Source organism: Pelodiscus sinensis, chromosome 6 (genome assembly GCF_049634645.1).
Source record: "Pelodiscus sinensis isolate JC-2024 chromosome 6, ASM4963464v1, whole genome shotgun sequence".
NCBI lineage: Eukaryota > Metazoa > Chordata > Testudines > Trionychidae > Pelodiscus > Pelodiscus sinensis.
This window is the reverse complement of record NC_134716.1, coordinates 97,695,382-97,715,816: the sequence shown is the minus strand read 5'-3', so window position 1 is coordinate 97,715,816 and position 20,435 is coordinate 97,695,382. Positions and strand designations below refer to the sequence as shown.

The 20,435-nt window shown below is 43.5% G+C and overlaps 1 protein-coding gene across 1 annotated transcript; it reads left to right on the top strand.

The window, feature by feature from the left end:
* The first annotated feature begins 256 nt into the window (after positions 1–256).
* HSPB3 (heat shock protein family B (small) member 3) lies at positions 257–1,745 on the top strand. Its single transcript, XM_006139541.4, has one exon. The coding sequence runs from the start codon at positions 363–365 to the stop codon at positions 804–806; it is 444 nt and encodes a 147-aa protein (XP_006139603.2). The 5' UTR covers positions 257–362; the 3' UTR covers positions 807–1,745.
* The last annotated feature ends 18,690 nt before the right edge of the window (positions 1,746–20,435 follow it).

The window sequence follows — 20,435 nt, the reverse complement described above, 5'->3', positions numbered from 1 at the left end:
TTTAGGCAATTAAAAGAACCTTTAAAATACCTTATTTAGTCATAACAACAAACAGGCTAATGTGAAAAGAACAAAATGTACAATAAAATTTCATTTATACTGCTTAGTGTATGCATAAAAATGGTCAAAGCCACTGAAGACACATGTCCTATAAATAGTACTGTATTGTCAATGTATAAAAATGAACATGAATCGCGTCCAATTAAGTGTTAAGCTCTGCCAGTGCTAAAAATGAAAGGCTACATCAACTGATAAATTAGTCTGGGAGTAGGCATGCAACTGGAAGGAGCTCACTACGCCAATCTGACTCTATTGCTTTCTCTGGCTATCAGAAAGCAGTAACTCATATTTCTCTCTCAGCAATGGAAGGAGTAATTACAAGACACTGGGTGGAAACTCCTGTACGTTATCAAGAGCAGTTTGCTGTCCAAGATCTGGAAGCATGCAAGTTGGATCACTTTTTATATGCATTGCCAGGCTCATCCACAGCTGAGGTGAAAAACAGACGTGCAACAACAATTACAGCTGCAGCAGAGAATAGCACAGAAGAAGGCAAATCCAGTTTTCAAGTCTTATTGGATGTTGTGCAGTTCCGTCCTGAAGATATCATCATTCAGACTTTTGAAGGCTGGCTCCTGATCAAAGCTCAGCATGGACCTAGGATGGATGAACATGGTTTCATATCCAGAAGCTTTATAAGACAATACAAATTACCTAATGGAGTCAAGAAAAAAGATTTGTCTGCACTCTTTTGCCATGATGGCATTTTGGTTGTTGAAATGAAAAGCTCAGAGGGAATGGATTAAAGTCTTGTTAATTGTTATTGGTGAGATGACATTAGTCCTAATGTAATTCAAACAATGCTTTGCAATGCAGCCATGCATGTGGAGTTGTTCGTTTGCATTTACAACGGAGATAAGAACAAAACTTTGCATGTATTTCTGGCATGTTGAGTTTTATTGTTTGATGTGAAATGTAAAACCACCTTCCTCCAGCTGCGTGTGTGTTGGAGACCTCTGCTTTTTAAACAAAACAAAGTTTATGGCAATCATAACAAATGAAAAGTATTTTATATATTGCTCTCTGATAAGATACCAAGTATAAAGCATGTATAAAATACCAATAAATGGGATTTACTTTTGTAATATGTATACATGAGATGAATAATGAAAGGAGCCACTGACATTAGTCCATCAGTTTTAAGGAATTTTAATTTACATAACAGAAAAATGCCATATTTTTATTAGTTACATCATCATATAATATTAACTTCAGCTTTCTTAGATGATGTCCAAGTATGAATGAGCAGCATGCATTTGGTCTGCAATATAATTTTTGGCAAAACATTTTGAATTCATATTCATTTCTAAAATTGCTTTCAAATGTTCCATTAAAATGTATTTAAGGGACTACTGAACAACAGAATAAACATTAAATAGTGTTTTGAAAATGCAATGTTTCAAAATATGCCATCTTTCTACTAACACTGAGTCAACTTATTTTGATAGAAATTTTTTAACACTTTGTTTTTTAATCTCAGTTCATTTATTTAAATATCCTGGCTTTCTCCCAACAATAGAAGCAAAATGATGTTCAGTAATAAAAGTTCAAAGGAATCAAAGTCATTCTTATGTAGCTGCCCTTGATTTAAAGGCATTAATGTGCTAGAGGTAAATTCAATCTAATAAATATACACAATCAATTTGATAACAATCATGTAAATGTTTTGTTCTATGACTTTCTTTAGTACTTAAAAGTCCTGATCATACAATTAGCTCTATGGGAGCAGATGCTCAGTCCTTCAGAGCCCAGCTAGCTCTGCACCAGCAGAGGGGTTCAAATGCCTGGGTGTGATTGCAAGATGTGGCCCCTCATTAAGAACACAGGGCCACTTTCTCCTCCTGTGCAGACTAACTCGGCTACCCCCTGAAGTTTCTCCTCTTAGTTACACTATAGCAATCCCACTCATTTCATTGGGGTTGTATAACTAAGTTTAGACAGAACTCTGTCTGCTATTTCTAACAAATGGTCCTCAACATTTAAAAAAGATTTGTCACAAATGGTACTGTAAATACTCAAAGCATTCTAGGGGAACTGCAGCTGCAAATGAAACTGCCTCCTTTTATGTATACTTAAGATAAGTATGAGTGCTGTGCTATGAATAGTAAAGGAATGCAGAGTGGAAAGTGCAAAGCTAAATACAGACTCTTTCTGATAGCCATCTGCTGTTCAGACACGTTAAAAACATTTTTGAACAAAATCAAATACAAAAAAAATTCTGCGTATATTAAATCACAAATCATAGTTTAACAAAAACATTAGTTTCTGATTTACAGTGAAAGCACTACGATTGTGTGTTTGTGTTGCCATGTTTAGAAATGTTTGTATTAATGATCAATTACATTTGAAGACAATTGAAAACCATTGGTTTGGGAAAGAAAATAGGCCATATACCCATTTTTTATTTTTATTTTCACTACAAACTCATACCAATTTAAAAGTAAGTTTGCTTTTCACAAGAAATGATGCACAAGAAATGAAGTCCAGATCCTGCAATTCATTGCATATGGTCACTCTGCTGCAATACATTTGTCTTTCTGTATCCATAGGTTTGAGGAAATTTGAATGAGATTCCAGTTACAAAATTCAGATCCAGATTCAAAACATTTCAAAGTTCAGAATCTTTCAGATCCAGAGATTTCATTGAACCCATGATATAAATTATACTTATTTGCAAATTTTAGATGAAAATCTGGGATTAGATGTACAGTAATTCCTCATTTAACACTATAGATGTGTTTCTGAAAATGTTCGTACTCAGCGAAAATATGCTATGCGGAATCAATTTTCCCATTAAAAATAATGGAAAAGGTGGTGATGAAGTTTCAGCTGGTGATGGCAAAGTCACTTTTTTGTTGGTGCTGGGTCATCAACATCAACATTAGATATCTAGCAACTCAAGTCACTGTGGTTTGTCAAAACACAAAGATAAACACGTGAGTGAGCGGAGGAACGCTGTGACCACGTATATTCATCCACTAGTGCGTATTACCATTGTTTTCACCAATTTATACCGCCATGTAAAGTAGTCTGCCACTTGATTATTTTCGTGTGTTATTCGAAAAATGTTCCCTAAAAAAATCGTGCTATTGCGAAAACATGTTAAGCAGGCACATGTTAAACGAGTATTTACTGTATTTAGAACAATGGCTTTTACACCATCAGATGTAATGAGATGTGGATTATATAGAGGTAACCAGCTATACTGTAGTATCATTTTAAAAAACCTTAATATTCGTCTCGCTCATTTTACTTTACAAAGAATTTGAAAAAGATGATAATTTAAAATAAAAAATCCACCCCATCTGTTATTAAAGAGAAAGCATTCAGAGATAACATAGGAGATTTGCAAAATATAGATTTGCCAATTATAAAAAAGTTATACAAACATAAAACCCATGGATGACTTTATAAATAAATCAAGTTCTGACTAAACGGAAATTTGACAAGTAATTAGTCCATAATCCTGACAGCTTGACTTGCATTTATATACACATGAGAAGAGCTAACCAAGAAGAATGCAACTGCTACACCCAGCTCTAGATTTTTTCAAATCATAAAGGGCTGATCCTGAACTAATTTATGCTGATGTAAGTCAGGAGTAATTATATTAAAGTCTGTGAGGGTTACACTGGTGTGAAACCATTGTGTTGGTCAAATGGAGTTCACACAGCTGGAAGGCTTATAGTTGAAATCTCTACACCCAGAAGTAATGCTGTTGCAAGTAGGTTTCACATCTGAGCTACTGCAAATAAAACACATACTTTTCCTGCAACCACATGTGCCTCTTTGCATGTCAACTCCTTCGTACTCCATAATATGCCAATGCTCTATCTGTGTTCTCTGAGAAGAAAGCTCTGGAGGCTGTGCTAGAGCATTTAACCTGGAGTCAAGGGAGCTGATGGACAAGCTCTTTAACTTGTCCATTCTACATCAAGTGTTGCTAACTCTTGAAATGTTGTCACAAGTCTCATACTATCTGGTAGGTTTATTAGTGCATTAATTGCTGGAGCTTTAATTTTAAAGTTTCTTAGATCTTTCTGTTTTGGAAAAAAAGACTGAAAATGTGACTCAAATACCAAAAGGCAAATGAAAAGCCAGAGTAAGGCTGTGTGTACACTGCACCCCTTTTCCGGAAAAGGGATGCAGATGAGACAAGTCGGAATTGCAAATGAAGCGGGGGATTTAAATATCCCCCGCTTCATTTGTATGAACATGGCTGCCACTTTTTTCCGGCTCGGGGCTTTGCCGGAGAAAAGCGCCAGTCTAGATGGGATCGTTCGGAAAATAAAGCCTTTTCCGAAAGGTCCCTTATTCCTGATTTAAAGCCCCGAGCCGGAAAAAAGCGGCAGCCATGTTTATACAAATGAAGCGGGGGATATTTAAATCCCCCGCGTCATTTGCAATTCCGACTTGTCTCATCTGCATCCCTTTTCTGGAAAAGGGGTGCAGGATAGACACTGTCCCCGAGTTTCCATACTCAGTGTTATTCTGGAATAGCTATCCCAGAATAACTCATGTATACATTAATCCTTATATAAGCAATCATACAACATAAAGTTTGTCAGAGAATTTTGTGATGAGAAATGTGAAAAGACCAACCTTTAAGAATAAAGGGTTTTACTCTCTACCTGCTCAAAATTTGATATGAATTCCACTGAGGTCCCTGGAATTATACTAGTGTAAAAGTGACAGTAGTAGGGAATTAGGCCTTTAAAATGCATTCACATGCTACAGTGAAGGGTGCAGTATAAGAATCTGATCTAGAATCAATAAGAACTTTGCTATTGACTGCAATGGGCACAGGAGCAGAACCATAGTGTGTGTAACAAGCAGATACATACTTTGGGTACTATTCTGGAAAATGCATCAGCCAATCAAGAAACAATACACTTATTGCCTATATTGTAATATTAAGTATAATTCAAGAGAAAATGTCTCATTCATTTTGCCCTGATAGTTTATTAAGTGCTTTTGAATTCATTATTTTAATGTATTTTTGCCTCAATATATTTGGCAAAACAGTTGCATGTTCTTTCTAAGAGGCTGAACTAACATTCTGAATGTTATTTCTAATGTTTGCTTTTCTAAAATGATTACATGCGAATCAGAGAGACAAGAAAGGACATATTAATATTGCTCATGGATAGAAGAGTGATAGTTCTATACATAACATAGAATTTCAAAACAGCCATAGCTCAAGGCAGATTTATGATATGCTGATAGGATTAAATAAAGAACTCTGACACTGGTGGTCTACAAAAGCCTGGCCAAGAATAAGCAATATACACTGCTGTAAGAACTGCAGAGCAGCTGTTATTGAGCCTTGTTGATTCCCAGCGGTGAAGGGATTAAGTATTTAATTGATCAACCAGTATCCCAGTGATTCCAAGCACTTTAAAAATGCCTTTCAGAAGTCTTAAGTTTGGATTAATGACCAAGAGCAAGGGCCCAAAAATAAAGTGTGTCATTCTGCAAAATCCTAAGCATCCTCAACTTCTGAGGACTTACTTAGTTTTGTATAGTATCTTCTGTATTCAGTTTCTTATTATGCAACTGGATACTCATAGTGAACACAGGAAATATGACAGTCATTATCCACTCAAGAATAGTTCAGACACAGCCTTGGATATCTGAAAAGAGTATATTGTGCTCCTCAAATTTCCTCTAACATAGGCCAAATCTTGCAGACCTTACTCAATTCAGAATCAGGAAAAATTCCTATTGATGTGATTTTTTTATTTTAATTTAATTTAATTTATTTATTTATTGTCTGAATTAGAACTACAACATATGAGTCATTAGTGAAAGAAAGAATGTTGATGGGCATCCTGCAAATCAAGGTTATTTCCTCCTCCTTTTTAGAAGGGCCATGCAATAGTTCTCCTCCACATTGGCAACCAACTGTGGAGACAGATATGCTCATCATTTCTAGGGTTGCCAGTTGTCCGGTTTTCTACTGGACAGTCCGGTATTTGCACCGTCTGTCCAGGAGAAAAATTCAGAAAATACCAGACATGTGTAATGTCTGGTATCTTCTGAATTCCTGGCTGGGCGCCAGACGGAAGCCTGGCGGGGGCGGGGAGCGACTGGGAGGAGGGGCCGTGATTGGTGCTGGGAGCCCTGTGGTCGCACACAAAAGCCAGGTGGGGCGGGGCGGGGGCAGGGACTCCCAGCCACTCACCCCGCCTGGCTTTTGCATGCAACCAGAGGCTCCCAGCGCCAATCATGGCCCCCCCTCTCAGCTGGGAACCTCTGTCTCCATGCAGAAGCCAGGAGGGAGGAGTGACTCCCACCCTCTCCCCCGCCCCTGCCCGGCTTCTCCTCACAACTAAAGAGAGTGCCTGCTGGGGGCGCGGCCCAAAAGACTCCGGCTGCGGCCAGTGGCTGCACTCCTCCCTGCCAGGTCTACTTCCCGCCCCCCTTCCTCCGGGCCCCCCTCTTCTCCCATCGAGCCCCGCAGCCCCTGACCCTCCCCCCAGCTCTGCTTCTCGGCCCCCCCCTTCCTCCTGTCTAGCCCCGTGGCCCCTGGACCTCCCGCCAGCTCTGCTTCCTGCCCTGCTCACCTCCTGACCAGTCCCCCCCCCCGCCCACGATCAAGTGTGTCCAGTTTTTTTGGCGGGGTCTATCTGGCAACCCTATTTACATCTCACCTTAAAGACAGCATATCTCAATGCACCACCCACAGTGGCACTTTGGTGATAGCAGAAGGGATGAGTCTCCCATACTGGATCTTCTTTAAGGACACTGACAACTTGAAAATCATATTTTTATCTGCACATTTTGTATTTTCCATTACTACAAGAAAACTCTTAAAATGACTGAAACCAAGAGAATTTACAGAATAATTTTATGTTTCTGTCTTGGTTTTTTTTTTTAACTTGTTTACTGTGCATTTTGGTAGCACTTTGTATCTAGTCAAGTTCGCAGTTCCCCCCAGGCTCTGCAAACCACCACTAAGGAGGCAGTAGGCAGGAGTGTGCGGAGAGAGAAAGAGAGGGAAGGAGGGCTGGGCCTAAGTATGTTTGTCAGTGGTGCTATAATGTTCGTCTAAAAGAACCTTCTAACAAAAACGGGGCAGGAGGAAAACTCTTACAACAAACTGAGGAAAAGGTTTTTAAGATGTCAAGACAATATTTAAAAGTGGCTTTCTGAGAAATGTTGGATTCTTTTAATCAGTTTTTAAAAGTTCAAGTTAAGGTCCCTCTAAAACAATTTTAACTACAACTTTTGGGCTGAAATATGAGTTATGTTACATATTGTTTAAATCTTCAGTACATCAAAGTTTAAAATACACCATTTACTCACTTTCTTTGGCTTACTTTCCACTCAGATTTTCCCTCAAGTTTCCCCTCTATTAATCACTGTAGTTCTATCAGTGATAGCAATTTTGGGACCACTGGAGTAAAAAGGCCTCTAGTGTTTTAACTATGTGTAGTCTTCAGCTGAGTCGAGCAAGGACAGATTATGTGGTAGTCAAAATGCTGGTGCCAATTTCCATTGTTGCATCCAGGGTGGAACTGCACAAGTGGTTAGAAGTATGAAGAATTAAGTATGTGAAGACACAGCTTTTGTATAGTTAAAAGTTTGGCTGTAAATGGACGTAAGTGTAAACAATATATAATAATGCTACCACTATAGCTGTGCTGTCATTCTCAGGAGAGTCAATGATTCATGAGTCTGAAGTGTATTTTGACAAATAAAAAGTATTTCATTTATTCTCTTGTTGAAAAAACAGAATCTTATGATCTACAATCCATGCAGCAAGCAAAAACTCCATGTAATTTTAATATTATCTCATATATACTTTGTAAATATATCAATACTAGAAAATATAACCATCATTGCTCGGGTCCTTAACTCAATTAATTTTTTGTTTTTCTCTATTGAAATCATTACTTTGGTCTGGGGTTGGGGCTGAGGGGTTCAGTATGCAGGCTGCCCCTTGGAGAAGTCTACCCAAGTCCTCTCACTGAAGCAACTTCAGGCAGGTGAAAAGTGCCTCTCCATGGCAGCTGCAGCTGCAGCTCCAGCAGCACAGCCCTGGGGGAGGGGTGCATATCCCATGGCTGGGGCAGGTCTAAATTCCTCTGATCCCTGCACTAGCCAGCTAAAGTGAGGAATTCAGCAAACTGTGTACTTTCTCCTCCCTTCTTGATGAAGGGGAACAGCCAACAATGCTCTCATATAAGTGGGGGGAGCTTCAGCCCCTTCCCCCCCAGCCCATCCTAAATAGTGCCTGGGAGATGAGAAGGCCCCGGATAGGGGCAGTCTGGGATGAGGGATGGAGGACATCCCGCCCAGCTGGCTCCTCTCGCCTTCCTGATGATGCTGTCTCTGTTATATATGGTTTTATGAGAAACAATCCCATTCCAGGCACATACAAACCGTACCTCACTTTAAGTTGTGATAAGAGGAAGCTGTATACCAAATGTGGTGGTCCTTCCTCTTACTGTTTAGAAGGAGCTCTTGAATAAACAGACAGACACAGGGATAGACAAACAAACACACCAACTTTCTTAAATATACATTAGAAGACTATAGTGATAGCTGATAGTGTGACCAACACTTCACAAATTGTAAATATAACCAAATCCCTGCCTTGATGAATTTATGAGATAAGAATATATCCTGAAATCAGATTTATGCAGGCCAAAATGTCCACTCCTATGAATAAAAATGTATGTCTAGGAGCTAAGAAACAGACAAGCATACCCACAGATAAATTAATATGGAGGCTCATTTTATTATATTGTGTATTTTTATTATAATCTGGAGCTCTTTCATAGGGCATTTAGCCTAATGTTAAAAAGGTGTATGATTTGTCTTATTCCCCAGTTCAAGTTAATATTGGAACTGAAATACCAAAACCAACATTAACATTTAGAACCATAATAATATTTTTCAGGAAGTTGGCTAGAGGCTAATAAGCTGCTGACTGCTGTATCAACATGGAATATCAATATGTTTCCATATCCTAGTTAACACACAAATCTACACACAGTCCTGGGTTCTGGTTTTGATAAAGCCATTCATTTCTCATTAACCTTTACAAAATAAACTTGTTCAGTGCACAACATAACTAAACTCAGAAGGCTAATTTTTGTCTGTTTCACAAATATGCACATTGAAAAGTAGCCAATAGGATGCAACTACAGCATTAAAGACTCTGCAAGGCCTCCATGTCCAGAGCCACAAAAAGGACTCCAAGGCAGCGCTGGTCGAAGGCCACAGGGCATCTAAATCAAAGCATTACCAACGAGAGAGTTTGCTATCTCTGGAGGTGACGAAAGACTGCAGGTGCATGCCTGCAAAAGTGGCATAAGGTCCAGAGGAAATGGAAAATCAGGCCCATAATGCCTATTTCTCCTCTTCCTTTTTACTAATTTTACACTTGCGCTATTCTGTAGGAGATGGAGTTACTCCTGATATGCACTGGTTTAAATAAAAGGAAAATCAGGTTGCTCTGATTTATGTCTCAGCTGCCATGGTCCCCAGGAGACAATTGGGCAGCACACAACAGCCAGAGTACAACCTGTACATATCACATACTGTTCTTCCTTTGTCTGGCCGCTTTATTCCCTGGGGCTATATCTAGACTGCAAGCCTTTTTTGACAGAGGCTTTTTCAACAGAATCTTTCGAAAAAGCCTCTGTCGAAAAAGAGCATCTAGATTACATTATGCGTATTGAAAAATCGATCCGCTTTTTCGAAAAAGAGCGTCCAGACTGCCAGACGCTCTGTTGAAAAAAAGAAGGCACCCGGAAGTACTTCTGGCAGGGTATGGGGACAGCTTTTATTTCCAGGTGCTGCTGCCTGCGTTTGCAGAGACGCGTGCTTAAAGGGATCCTCCTGGACAGCCATTGCTCTACTCCTGCTTCTGGCTTGCCTACCTCCTAGAGGGAAAGCAAACTGCTGCAGTTCTTGCTTTGGGGGTTGCCCTGCTTCCTTGGACACCCTAGCAGTTTATTTGTATGGTTTTTTTTCTGTTTTTCACCATGTTTTTGGCCATGGAGCCTGAGCTGCCCCAGGGGGCAGGCAATGGCCCCACATTGCCATGCTGCAGCTTCTGCTGCATCTGCATGACTCTGTCATGAATCTCCTGCCCATGTGGACCCAGACCACACTGCGGAGACTCTCCTCCGGGATGCAGGAGCTCTGTCCTTGCCCCCAAACGTTTTTGGAGACAGGCAGATTTGGAGGCACAAGACAAGTTCGGACTGGTGAGATTGGCTCGTCATGCAGCTCCGGGACAACAAATACTGACTCCGTGACTTCCAGATGCGGAAGGCCACATTCCTGGAGCTGTGTGCCTGGCTCATCCCTGCTCTGGAACACCAGGACACCCACCAGCAGCCCTTCATCCCCCTGCAGAAGCAAGTCACAATCGCCCTGTGGAAGCTGGCCACCCCCCGACAGCTACCGCTCCATGGCACACCACTTTGGTGTGGGGAGGTCTACCGTGGGGGCCATCTTGATGGAGGTAAGTCACTGTCGGGAGACAGACCCTGCTGAGTGGGGGGTTGAGAAAGGGAGACTGCCAGGCAAGGGCAAGAGAGAGTGGGGGATGGAGTGGCACTTGGAGGCCGCTCTTTGGCCACCCCTTCACTGATGCGGGGGAGGGAGGTGTCCTGACAAGGGAAGCGGTGGGTTGGGGGGGGAGGATTCTCCTCCCAAGCGCTTAGGTAACCTGTCTAACTCCCTGGTTTGTGTCTGTCTATTTGTCTCGTGCTGCAGGTGGTGAGGGCCATCAATGCGGAGCTGTTGAAGAGGCTCGTCTGTCTCCGGGACCTGGACAACATCATTGCTGGGTTTGCCACCCTTGGCTTCCTGAACTGTGGAGGAGCTCTCGATGGGACACACATCACAATCTGCGCATAGCCCCATCGAACAGCCCAGTTTATAAACAGGAAGAGCTACTATTCCATGGTGCTGCAGGCCCTCGTCGACCACTGGGGACACTTTATGGACATTTGTGTCAGGTGGTTGGGGCGGGCACATGATGCCCGCATATTCCGGAACTCCTACCTGTACCGCAGGTTGCAGGCAGGAACATTTTTCCCCCAGTGGCACCTTGTGCTCAGGGATGTGTAGATGCTGGTGGCCAACGTGGCCTACCCCCTGATGCTATGGCTCATGAAGCCCTACACTGGCCACCTTGATGCAAGCAAGGAGCTTTTCAACATGCACCTAAGCCAGGCTTGCATCCAGGTGGAATGCACCTTCGGCCGTCTGAAAGGGAGGTTCTGTTGCCTCCTCACACGCTTGGAGATGGGCGAAGGCAACATCCTGAAGGTATTGGCCACATGTTGCGCCCTCCATAACCTGGTGGAGAGGATAGGGGAGGCCTTTCTGTTGGGGTGGGGGACAGGTGCTGATGGCGAGGACAGGCAATTTCAGCAGCCCCAGACAATTGCCATCTGCCAGGCTCACCAGGCTGGTGTCCAAATCCGAGAGGCCCTGAGGGAGAGATTCTCAGAAGGAGCCCACTGACTCTCCCCAGGGCCTCCCCCATGGGTGGGTTGGCCTGTCCCACCCTACCTTTCCCTCCACAACCCTCACTCTCTTCCCATTAAGAAGACATAGACCCAGTTTTCTTTGTAAACAGAATTTTTTGTTATTAGAAACACTAGGGCTACGTCTAGACTGGCATGATTTTCCGGAAATGCTTTTAACGGAAAAGCACTTTTTGCGGAAAAGCATCCGTGCCAAACTAGACGTGCTTTTCCACAAAAAAGCCCCAATCGCCATTTTCGCGATCGGGGCTTTTTTGCGGAAAACAAATCTGAGCTGTCTACACTGGCCCTATTGCGCAAAAGTTTTGCGCAAAAGGACTTTTGCCCAAACGGGAGCAGCATTGTATTTCCACAAGAACACTGACAATCTTACATGAGATCATCAGTGCTTTTGCGGAAATTCAAGGGGCCAGTGTAGACAGCTGGCAAGTTTTTCTGGAAAAGCGGCTGATTTTCTGGAAAAACTGGCCAGTCTAGACACAGTCTAGCAGTACAGAACAGGTGTGAACTGTGTATAAAACACCTTTCTCTTCTTACTGTTCACTGTTTATAAAAAAAAGTAAATCTGTCAGTCAAAAATAAAGATTTTGTTACATAACTGAAATGTCCTTTAACTGGAGTGGTAGGGGACTGAAAACTGGGAGAGGGGCTCACGTAGACCGCTGCTTCCTGATCACAGGGTCCTGCCACCTCCCTGCATCCTGGTATTGCCACGGCCTTGGGATCGAGTGGAGCAAGAACCAGTCCTGGCCTGGACTGGAGGGGGAGAGCTGTTGGGGGCTCGGGAGCAGGAGGGGCTGGGGGGGAAGGAGGAGCAGGGGCCTGGTGTGCAGGGGGAGCGGTGCCCATGACAGGGGCAGGCAAGCTGAGGACCTCCCGCATTGTGGCACAGATGGAAGTGCACTGCTGGATCAGCTCATCCAGCAGCCTGGTGTGCCACTCGGCCTCTGCCTCCATCCCCTGCTGGAGGGTCCTGTTCAGGTCCTGCAGGGCCACTTCATGCTCCCTCAGCAGGTCCATGTACACCCACCAGTGCCTGCGGGTGCCACGGGTTCGGGATGGTGGTGGGGCAGGTGTGGTGCTCCCCTGTTGGGTAGAAGGTCTAGCTGTGGAGGAAAAGAAGAGGAGACAATCACTGTCTGCGTGCATCCCTGCTGTCCCCAAGGGCATGCCGTTGCTGTCGGGGGCTCTCCTTTGGACACGAGACTCAGGGGTGTTACACTTGACACCGTATGTGAATTGGGCAGGGGCCTGAAAGCCTCACAGGTGCCCCACAGTGGTAATGGGACTAAATGGCCCCCCACACTGTCAACCCGCCCGTGTGTGATGACCCCACAAAGCACTCACCTGATGTTCACTCCCCAATGTCCACGGATGCCTGAGAGGCCTCTGGGATCTGGAGGACCAGCTCCTGGGAGAGGGTCCCTGCTGCCTCCTCTTCTTCCTCCTCCTCCTCCTGATGCAGCTCTGCCTCCTCTCCTGTCTCGTCTTCCTCCCTCAGGGGTTGGACCACGATGTGGTGGGGTAACCTGGACTCCACCAAACGCAGTGGAGTCTGGGCTTCTGCACCGCCCAGGATCTGCTCCAACTCCTGGTAGTAAGGGCAGCTCTTTGGGGCTACCCTGGAGTGGGAGCTCTGGTCCCAGACCCTGACATATCCCTGCTGCACCTCTTTCACTTTCGCCCTCACTTGTGCCATGGTGCAGGGGTGATGGCCTTTGGTGGTCAGTCCCTGGGCCAGGCGCTCATAGATGTCCACATTCCTGCGGTGTGTCTGCAGGGCTTCTTCCTGGGACCAGAGCTCTAGTAGGTTTTTTATTTCTGGCCCTGACCAGGCTGGTACTTGCCTTTTGGTGCCCCTGGGTGGGTCCTCCTCTCTGTCCCGAGAAGTGCCAAGGGGCCTTGAGGCTAGCATGGGTGCTCTGGCTAGCTGCCTGACAGACAGCATGAGGTCTTCAGTCCCACCAAAGGAGTCGAAGCATAGCTGTTACAAGAAGTGTTTAACAATGATGTCTGTGACCTGAATAAATGCCCTCAGAGCAGGAAAGAGAGGGTGTGTCTACACAGCAGCACTACCTTGAAATAAGCTATGCAATTTGAGCTACGCAAATTGCGTAGCTTATTTTGAGACAGTCTATTTTGAACAGTGCCAAATTTCAAAATAGACTATTCTGACAAGTCCCTTAATCCTCATGGAACGATATTTATTGTGACGTCGGAATAGCAAGCCTGTTATTTTGATTGCATTTTGAAATAATGGGTGTGCTGTTAAGATGTGAAAAACGGTATTTCGACATATCCTGAAATAGCGCCACTGTCTAGACGTATCCAGAGATGCAAAGAACTCATTTAGCTTCTATACAATGACTTATCTTCCTTGGGTGTTCCTTTAGAATCTCACTCATACAGTAGCCCCACTGACTGTTTGATGGGCTTCCTGCTTCTGATGTACTTAAAACATTTTTTATGTTAGTTTTTGAGTCTTTGGCCAGCTGATTTCCAAAAACATTTTTGGCCTGTCAAATTTCACTTTTACACTTGACTTGCTAGAGTTTATGCTTTTTTCTATTTCAGCTTCTAATTTTTAAAGAATGCCTGTTTAGGCATCGTGGCATTTTTTGGTCCTCTTACTGTTTGTTTGTTTTTTATATTGAATATACATTTAATTTTAGAGTGTATTATGAGTTTTTAAAAATGTTTCCATGCAACTTGTAAGCTTTAGTATTTTCAGCTTAGTGGCAAGCATTCCAAATAGTATCCTATGTAGCAATGATAGTTTTTCAGATGAGAATATCCGCCATGAACTCAAACAAGATAACTAACTTATTTTACAAAGATCATCACACAAGAACTTCAGTGCTATTTTGACATAGATGTTATCATTAATTTGTTTTGGTTTGCTAATAAATATGTTTTCTACTTTATCAAACTTGAAGAGTATTGTATTGAATTCTCCCAAATTAGTTGTGATTTTAAAAATATAATTTCAGATGTCTATAGTTAACTATAGAAATTGAAATATTTTGAAATAGAATTTTATAATAATTTGCATTTTATAAAGACTAATATATTCTACTTTTAAAAAAGCACAAATGGAAAACAATTAAAAATGCACTCAACCTTATGTTACATGGATAGCTCTAACTACTTAATTCATATAATTTACTTTTATTACTGTCAACTTAAACATTTAAAACCATTTAGTGCCCTCTAGTGGGAATTTTGCTGTGCACTGCTAACTTCTAGATCTAGACAATGTAAACTCTTTCTGTGATTCAGCATTAAACATTACCTTGGACTTAGAACTGATGAGAATGTAGAAAAAATCCTGAAAACTTGTATTTGAAATTGTATTTTACTTTTATTTTCTGGGTTTTTTACAGAAATGCCATTTATATTTTCTAATCAGCTCTAATTGTGATTTAAAAATACCATCAGCATCTTAGACCAACAAAAAAATCACCATGAGTATAAATTTTATATTTAGTGAGCATTAGCTTCAGTTTGATAACTGGTTGATTTGATAGCAGCTCACATGTCTGGGTAAAGCCTTCAGTGTGCTTTCCTATCAGGATCAGATCCAATGGGCCTACCAGATGTATGGTTCCCATTGAGGTACATGTGCAAAACGATGCCTGGATGAAGCTGATCCAGATCAACAGGTTAAATGTTGTCAGAACCTCATCTAAATTCATGGGACAGACATTTTCTGTTGCAGTACTATGACAACAGAAGGATAACTCAGCAACGAACTATTAAAATGATCTTGGAAACCTTTTTCAGACCTGAAAGATAGCTTTCCTCTGTCCTGGGATGGATGCTGACTTCCATTATTCTCTCATTTGCCCCTGTCGGTGGCCCTGTTTGTATGCCATTTCTGATCGCAAAGGCTTTGCTATTTGTTACCTGAGCAGCAAGAAACAATGCCAGCAAATTCAGATCTCCGGCCTGGCACTACAGTTTTCTAAAGCACGTCTGTGAGACTGGCTTTCCTGAACACGTTTAACTCTTTATTGTAAACACACATGACAAAAACCGCTCACAAATTTACTCTGAGATGTGATTTTCAAGTAATACTCATTTTCCCCCGTGATCTTGCAACAGAATTCTCATATGTCATGATGGTTTTTTAGCCGTGGGTGACAGGGGCTCCACTGTCAATAATCCTGTGTCCTCTCCTCACAGGGCTGACAGTTAGAGCCCCAGACTATTGCTGTAAACCCCAGGCAGCAACTCCCCTGTCACCCTGAGAAGTGGAAGGGTAACCCCACTGCAGCCCCATCCCCTAGGCCTATGATAGGTGAAGAACCTTAACAGAAAGTGAAGCTAGGAAAACTGAACTATGCCTGGGAGCTGCAGGGGAGCTGAAATGAGGCAAGTGGGAGCTCATGGGATGGCGGGACTTTACTGATGGTGAGTTCTGAGCAGAATGGGTGATTTCTGAGAAGGTGCACTGAGGGGGTGGGGTTGATAGGATAGGGGGACTGAACTGAAAGGGCGGCTTAATCGAGTGGAGCTGGGTGGAGACAGGATTAATGGGAGGTCGCAGGTTGGAGGACAGGATTAATTGCTGGGCAGGAGACACATGTATATGGAGGTGAAATCTCCTGCCACAGGGGTCAAAAAAACTTTATCTAGTATGGGGAAAGTGGTTAATGCTAATTGTCACATGCCCACATTCAGGGGATGGCAGAAGGAGTAAAAAGTCAAGAGACTGACTGTGAATGGATGGCAGCGCAGTCCTGCTGCATCGCTCCTCTGTGTCCCCTCAAAGGTCCTGTTAAAGTCCCTTCTGCTCCCCACTCCGGAGCTTCCTCCACTGTCCGCTTTAGTTCACTACCTCCGCGCCCTCCAGGCGGCGTCACCGGTCTCCTCTCCCTTCTCCTGCACTGCCGTGTCAGAGTGCTCTGTCCACTCCCTGGGGAAGAGGGGCCAAAAGAAGAGCCAACCCAGCTCCCTTCTTCTCTCTCCCCCCTTAGTCTGCACTGGCGCCATTTTTAAGCATCGACGCCTTTGCCCACGTTGGTGTACCTGCTGGTGTCCCTGTTCCCCCTGGGTCTGTCTGCCCACCAGTTTACCTGACGGCCGGTGTGCACTTGTGCTGTGTGGGTGCCTTTCTATGCGCCGCCTCTGCACAAGTGCCACAGGCCCAGAACGGCGGTGACCTGTTGTCCATGAGCGTGGCGTTATCGGTGGAGCTAGTGCAGGGGGTGGGACCCCCGCCACACTGACCTAAAAAAACAATATAATCAGGGGGTTTTGTTTGTTTTTTACAATTCTCATGAGTTGGGGTCCAATCTAATGATTTTTGGGGCTCCAATTAAAGATATTTGATCTTCTGAAGTTGGCATGACTGTATACAGATTTGAAAGGTAATTTTAAAAAAGAAAAAAGTACTAATTTTAAAATCAACAACAAAATGCTTGCACACTTACACAAAGTATCATTGTTGGCTCATTGGAAACAAACAGATGGAAGAGGTTATTTCGGATCAGGGTTGTTTCAATATCTTAGTGCTGTTTTTTCCTCCAGGGCAAAAATGTATGTTTAATGTAACACGTTTTTTACTGACATAATTTTGCATTAATGTGATTGCCTGGGAAGCCATCGTAATTGCTCTTAACTTACAGAATAAAAGCTACAACATTTTCTGAATATAAATCATAGTGTTCTAGGGTGGAATGGGGTGGGGAGTTGACTTTTTGGGAAAGTTTTACCTACTTCATGCATATTAAGGATTCTAAAGCATACAGGAAAGGAAGAGAAACACCCACTGAGATGAATGGACAGTTCCCACCTCTTAGAACTATTGTTTCAGATTGTATTCATTCTCATTGGGTATTCTCTCTCAGTTCAGAACATCACGTTGACATGAATGGACAACTTCACACCATTTAGAGATTCCAGTGCTGCAGATAGATGTATAGGGCTTCGTCTACACTGCAGGATTTTTGCGGAAGAAGCTTTTACACCTGTGCTTTTCCTGATGAAACCCCTAAGGAGCATCCACACTTGCCTTTTTGTGCAAGAACTCTTGCTCAAAAATGAGTTATTCCTCGTGGGGAGAAGAATAACTCTACTGGCAAAAGCCCTCTCTTCTGCCAATTTACTTGTGCAAGAACGGGCTTGAGGTGTGGACACTCCACGAGTTTTTGTGCAAAAACGAGTGTTTTTGCGCAAAAACCTTGTAGTGTAGACGTAGCATAGAAGAATATTTCTTTCCATCTATCCTTCTCCCTTAAGAATGGAGTTTTGAGTGCTGTAAAGCCTGAGGCTACATCTACACTGCGCATTCCTGTGCAAGAAGACATGCAAATGAGGCACAGCGATGAATATTGCCGAGCCTCATTTGCATATCTAATGAGCTGCCATTTTGCGCAAGGGGCTTTTGCACAAGAAGGAGCGGTCTATACTGCTCCTTCTTGCGCAAAACCTCTCTTTTGCGCAGGAGCCGTTCTTAGCACAAGAAGGTGCGGTAGGTCTAGCCAGGCTGGGGTGGTGCCCCCCGCTGTGGGCGGGTCTGCTCTGACTGGACTGAAGTGCCTCCTACTTGTGGAACGGTAGGCCTGGCTGGGCTCCAGCCTGTCCCAGCCTGCCACACAGCTGGTTGCTTGGTCCAGGCCAAGGCAACTGTGCTGCACCATGTGCAGGTGGGGATCTGCTCCAGCCCAGCCAGGCCACTGGTTAACCAATTAACCACTGACATTCCTAGTGGCTTTGATGCACTGTACCTCAAAATGGCACCTGTAACCCTCATATTCATTATTCCAGAGGCAAGTGGAAAGAGAAGATCTGGGGGATCACCAGTCATGTGAATCCCCCGCTCAACCCTGAGAAGGGCCAGGACAACCCCACTCCGTCCCAGGTCCTGCCTCTCCCTGTCTCTGCTCCATTCTACCTCTTCCCGCAACTGAGGTGACCTGGGGGACTCTCTGGGTTAGAGCCAGCAGCATTGGTCTGCCCCCACCCCCTGCACTCACAGGCAGCAGCAGGGGAAGTGGAGAAAGGCGGTCTCAGCTCTGCTTCCTGTTGGGGAGTGCAGGATAGTCCTACCCACTCCCCCGAAGAGGCAAAGCTGGGACAGCAAAGCAGCTGGGGCTGTCTTGCTCCATTTCCCCCACTGCTGCTGGTGAGTTCATGGTGTGGGGATACTCCTTCTGCAGGCACCAAACCCTCCTGCTACACCCCCTACCAGCTGCTGGTCAGACCCCCCTGCCCATAGCATTGGGACACATGACCCCTCATATACCCTCTCCCTCCCCATCATTCATATATGGTTGTGATATTTTATACAAAGCATGCCATATAAAACATTGCATGAAAGGTCATCATCTGCTGAAATCCATTGCTCTGTCCAAATATGTATAACATTAGTGTGTTTGAAGTTATGAGATTTTGCTGTATGATTGCTATTGAAATATTCTATACATTTGCTAGTGACATACAAAGGATCCCAGACTATGAGGGTGTTCAATAACCATTAATCAGCAGGGGAATTTTAATCAAGGACTCTTCAATTCAATCAGTACAGTTAAATTACAATATAATTCAGCTGCCCAAGAACCAGACAATGGGGACCGCTCAACTCTATGACTCAGTTGCACAAGATCATACCAGAGGGATTGTTCAACACAGTGACTCAGCAAATCACACCAAAACATGTCTGGGAACATGTCTTCCAGAAAACAGTTACTTGCAACATGCTTTTCTTTTCTCCCCCTCCTGTACTGGAAGCAACAAGAACACTGAGAAGATGAAACCTTCAACTGAGGAAACTAGAGCAGCCTTAAGCAAGGCCAGTGTATTGAGAGCTGTAACATCCAGAGAAAATTGCTTGATCTAAATGCTGCCTAGATTAATAAAGTTTCAGATTTAGAGTGTGTAATTATCTTTTATTTTCTTTTGTAACTGTCTCCGACTTCTTATGCATACCACTTACAATCACCTAAAATCTATCTTTCCTTAGTTAATAAATCTATTTTAATATTTTATCTAAAACACTGCCATTTTGTTGAAGTAGTTGGGATATCTCAGTTCTGGTTTAAAGTCTGGTGCATGCTCTCTCCATATTGAGGGAGGTCCAGACTGGATAATAAATTTACACTAGTAAAGATTCTGTCCAGGGCAGAATGGTGCAGCTCTAGAGTGAAAGGCTGGAGAACTGGGGGGAATTGGCTGGTGCCTTTTTCTGTCTGATTCATGAGTGGCTTTCAGAGTATTCATGCAATTTAACTGGGTGTAAGGCCCCACATGCTAATATACAGAGTGATAGCAGCACCTGGAGAGGTTTACTGCTTATCACTGGCAAGGATTATGACGGACAGTCCAAGCTTGGGAGTTAAGGGGACACAACAGTACCCCAGTTCGAGATGGTACCCTGGAGATCCCATCACAGTGGCACATTATCTCACATCTGACTACTGCAGGGTTTTACACTTTCTTCTGGAACATCTGATGCTGTTCACTGTCAGAGATAGGACACTGCACTAGATGGACAATGGGTCTGATCCACTGTGGCAATTCTCATATTTCTACATTTGTCAGAAGAGTAGTATTGGCTGCATTGAAGCTAGAGCTTCTTGTGCTGAAAACATTCACTCAAAGGCTGTGGTCACTGGTCACTTGGTGGGAACTGAGCTGAGAGCTCTGACAACTGCTAAAAAGTGAACCATGTTAGATGTGTGTCTGGACTAAATCCCTTTTCTCGAAAAAGGGATGTAAATTAGACACTTTGAAATTGCAAATGAAGCCACAATTTAAATTTCCTATGCTTCATCTGCATAATGGCGGCCACGTTTTTTTTCGAAATGGGGCTTTTCGATAGAAAAATGGCAGTTTAGATGAGGATCTTTCGAAAAT